General features: G+C 40.4%; 1 protein-coding gene across 1 annotated transcript; it reads left to right on the forward strand.

The window, feature by feature from the left end:
• Positions 1-1971: 1971 nt before the first annotated feature.
• Positions 1972-3820, forward strand: aplnra (apelin receptor a). The gene has a single exon (XM_077561592.1). The coding sequence runs from the start codon at positions 2081-2083 to the stop codon at positions 3164-3166; it is 1086 nt and encodes a 361-aa protein (XP_077417718.1). The 5' UTR covers positions 1972-2080; the 3' UTR covers positions 3167-3820.
• Positions 3821-4573: the final 753 nt, after the last annotated feature.

The following is a 4573-nucleotide window of genomic DNA, read 5'->3' on the forward strand; positions in this document are numbered from 1 at the left end:
GTTTGTGTTATAGGGGCCGGGTCACATCTGGATCTGCAACTCTTGTAATCACCACTAGTGGACCCTATTTTCCAACCATTTCCAATGCCACTTATTCTGTTCAGAGTTGCGGGCTACTACAGCCTATCCCAGCCGACTTTGGGCAACACCCTGAACTGGTCGCCAGTCAATCACAGGGCACGTGTAGATGGACAACCATTTGCATCATCACTGAGTAGGAACGGAACCCGCACTGCCTGCACCAAAGTCAGGCAAATGAACCACCACCATCAGTGACAGACCCGATTTTAATTGTTTCAAAACTAAACCTAATATAAAATTTAAAAAAAAGATTTGGAATTGTTTCTATTTAATCTTTTTTTTTTTAATCTTTTTAATAATCCAAATATACTCTTAGAGTGTCCAGTTATTAAGATTCTCTATCTCACTTTAATAGTATTAAATGCAATTAACCGCAACTCAAATGAACACATATTATACAATAGAGTAAATTAATTAAAATTTAAAAAAGGGGATTTCTTGTTTTTTTTTGAATGGCATCAACAAACACAATGTCAATGTCAAGTTTCCTTCCGTTTTTGTTTTACAGCAGTATGTTCTCATGGAAATGAATCTCCAGACTTGAGAATTGAATTGACACGTCACTGACCGTCATTTAATCCAATCTTCAAACACTTTGACATTCATCGTCTTTATAATTACAATGACGTGACTTTATATTTGGTAATATTTGTTAGAATTGAGGTTTGGTCGATCTGAAGTGGGGTTTGAAGGTCGTGGTGGTTGTGTTCTGACAAAACATCTGGACCCTTAAAACTTTTAACAAGCGTCTAATTGGACTTATTCTAATGTAAAACATGATGACTCAAGTCAAGACATGTCCTGCTCAGCTACAGACTCACATAGGGCAGAAGCAAATGTAAAAAAATAAAAAATAAAATGAAAATGAAAAAATTAATACATGTTTAAAAAAAAAAACTCACATAGGGCAGAAGCAAACGTAAAAAAATAAAATAGAATAAATAAAAAATAAAATAAATAAAAATAAAATAAATAAAGATAAAATAAATAAAAATAAAAATAAAATAAAATAAAAATAAAATAAAATAAAATAAAATAAAATAAAAATAAAATAAATATAAATATAAATATAAATATAAATATAAATATAAATATAAATAAAATAAATAAAATAAATAAAATATTATAATAATAATAATAAAATAAATGTTTTAAAAAAACTCACATAGGGCAGAAGCAAATGTAAAAAAATAAAATGAAAATGAAAAAATTAATACATGTTTAAAAAAAACTCACATAGGGCAGAAGCAAACGTAAAAAATAAAATAAAATAAATAAAATAAGTAAAATAAATAAAATAAATAAAATAAAATAATATATAATAATAATAATAATAATAATAAAATAAATGTTAAAAAAAACTCACATAGGGCAGAAGCAAATGTAAAAAAATAAAACCAATAAAAATAAAACTAATAATAATAATAATAAAATAAATGTTTAACAAAAAGTCACGTATGGCAGAAGCAAATGTAAAATAAATAAATAAAAATAATAATATAGCAAATGTTTAAAAAAAAAAAAAAGCTTAAAACTTCAAATACAAAATTCAACACAAAAAGTCACAATCCCAAGTTTTTTGTATCCTTCAATAATGTGCATAAAGTTCTTATTAAATGTTAAATACTACTGTTAAAATGAAAGCTAAATTCAAATTTAGATGACCTTTGCAGCAATTTGGGACCAAAAACAAATCCAGATCAGGTCTGACCTGTCTGAACAAGAATAACATATTCTTGAGAAGAGGGGGAGGGCTAAGAGATGTTTGTGGGAGGGGGGAGGAGAGGAGTAGAAAGGTGGGGTCATCCTGGGGGGGGGTTGACGGGGGCTTGGGGGGGCTGAGTTTAAAAAGGCAGTCAGCCGGCAACAGTCACTCACACACTTGCCGTCCGTCTCGACCAGTTGCCAGCAGCGGGACGTCCACTTGGTGTTGTGTTTGCTGTACCTCCGAGGCCTTTTGGACCAGTTGAGGACTTTGATTTTTTTTGTGCCCTGCGCCATGGAGGCCACCACCGGGGAATACGCGGACAATTACGAGTACTACGACGACAACGAGACGGCGTGCGACTTCTCCGAGTGGGAGCCCTCCTACTCCCTGATCCCGGTCCTCTACATGCTCATCTTCATCCTCGGCCTGTCGGGGAACGGCGTTGTCATCTTCACCGTCTGGAGGTCCAAATCCAAGCGGCGAGCGGCCGACGTCTACATCGGCAACCTGGCGCTGGCCGACCTGACCTTCGTGGTGACGCTTCCTCTGTGGGCCGTGTACACGGCCCTGGGGTACCACTGGCCCTTCGGCGTGGCTCTGTGCAAGATCAGCAGCTACGTGGTTCTGGTCAACATGTACGCCAGCGTCTTCTGCCTCACCTGCCTCAGCTTTGACCGCTACCTGGCCATCGTGCACTCTCTGTCCAGCAGCAGGCTGAGGTCAAGGGGCACCATGCTGGCGTCCCTCGGCGTGATATGGCTGATGTCCGGCCTGCTGGCTCTCCCCACGCTGCTCTTCCGCACCACGGTCAGCGACCAGAACAGCAACCGGACCACTTGCGCTATGGACTTTAGCCTGGTGACCCTCAACCAAAGGCACGAGTTCCTCTGGATCGCCGGGCTCAGCTTGTCCTCCTCGGCTCTGGGCTTCCTCCTCCCTTTCCTGGCCATGACCATCTTCTACTGCTTCATCGGCTGCACCGTCACGCGCCACTTCAACAACCTGCGCAAGGAGGACCAGAAGAAGAAAAGGCTGCTGAAGATCATCACCACCCTGGTGGTGGTGTTCGCCATCTGCTGGACGCCCTTCCACGTCTTGAAGAGCATGGACGCCCTGTCCTACTTGAACCTGGCGCCCAGCTCCTGCGGCTTCCTGCGCTTCCTGCTTCTGGCTCACCCGTACGCGACTTGCCTGGCCTACGTCAACAGCTGCCTCAACCCCTTCCTGTACGCTTTCTTCGACCTGCGCTTCCGCTCGCAGTGCCTGTGCCTGCTCAACCTGAAGAAGGCCATGCACGGCCACATGAGCTCCATGTCGTCCACGCTCAGCGCCCAGACTCAGAAGTCGGAGATTCAGTCGCTAGCCACCAAGGTGTAAAGAGGAAGGCCAAATGCGGGGGAAAGGGCTCCCACCACGGGAACACTTGTGAAAGAATAACACAGACTTTTGTGTCCGTTTGCGCTGGTAAGACGAGAAGAAGAACTTTGACGTGCTCCCGCTCATCATTTCAAGTGGACTTGGAAGGCAGGAGCCAGCTGGCTGAGCTCTTTTGCTGCTTTGTCCCTCCTCCTTTTCCTTTTGTTTGAATTGAGAATAAATTTACGGGAGGGGGGGAAAGAATGACACTGGATGAATCTTAAAGGTGTACAGTATTTTCTTACCATAGAATTAATTGCTCCAGATGTATTACTGTTTTGTTTTAGAAGCACTTGTACTGAATGTGCCGTGTGTTTTCAAGCTACAGGAGAGATGAGGGAGCAAAGGTGTCGCAGCTTCATGATATCGATTTTGCCGAGGGGGTGTGGAGTGGCAGATGGCAGTTGACAAATGTTGTTGTTGCGGGACAGGAATCGGGTGTTGGGGCGGGTGGAGGGCCTGATGAATTTGTATGTTTTATTTTTCACATCACTGTTACTAACTACTGTATTAAAGATGTGTTGGACGAAAGCAAGATTTCTACATTTCATTGAGTGTGAAAACTACGGTTGCACCACAGAAACTTGAAATGTAAATAAAAAGCAGAACAAAAGACTCACTTTAAAAGTTTCTTTAAACGTGTCAGTTTCATGACCCCTTCCTGTTATTTGGGTGATGCATATCTCCAGCTTTGTTATGAATGCTTTGCAGTTGGTTTACACCTTCAGGCTAATTGATCTCTAATCTCTATACTGTAGATTCGCAGTCACTATCCAGACTGTAACCAGATTATGCAAAGCAGCGGCCATCCTGAAAGTGTGTATTCAGTGCTCACCTGTGACAGATGGGTTTCTATCTTGTTGCGCAACATATTCAAATGCGTTTAGTGTGTAATCCATGCCCACTGAAAAGCAGATTTCACCAAAAGATCAGAATATTTTTTCTCCAAAGCATTTTTTCTTTTTCTTTTTTCTAACAAAAAAAAAGCATTAAAATAATCATGATTTATTTTATTTTTTATCAGGAACTAGAAATTAGAAGAATAGAAAATTGTCATTAAGTTCATACAATTTTAAAAGGAGAAGCCAACCCAATGAAAAAATTTTTTTCTTGTCATCCATGTCACGGTGTGGCCATTTTGCCACTTACTGAGTGAGCCGTGATTGGTCATTACTGAGCCCTGAGCATCTATGATGTCATATTCAGTTGAAAGCATGTGGCAAAATGGCCGCTTTCTGAGATGGGGAAATAATTGGTGGATTTTGCTCCTTAACTCAAATTCCACAAATACAACATTAATTATGCTGTGTTTAGACTATAGGGGAGAAACATACATATTATTGTAAAGGAAAAAAATAGAGTTGACTT

Source organism: Vanacampus margaritifer, chromosome 3, assembly GCF_051991255.1.
Source record: "Vanacampus margaritifer isolate UIUO_Vmar chromosome 3, RoL_Vmar_1.0, whole genome shotgun sequence".
Taxonomy (NCBI): Eukaryota; Metazoa; Chordata; class Actinopteri; order Syngnathiformes; family Syngnathidae; genus Vanacampus; species Vanacampus margaritifer.

Bases quoted from the DNA above. Each gene is read 5' to 3' on its own strand.
- aplnra (XM_077561592.1), top strand. From the start codon at position 2,081: ATGGAGGCCACCACCGGGGAATACGCGGACAATTACGAGTACTACGAC.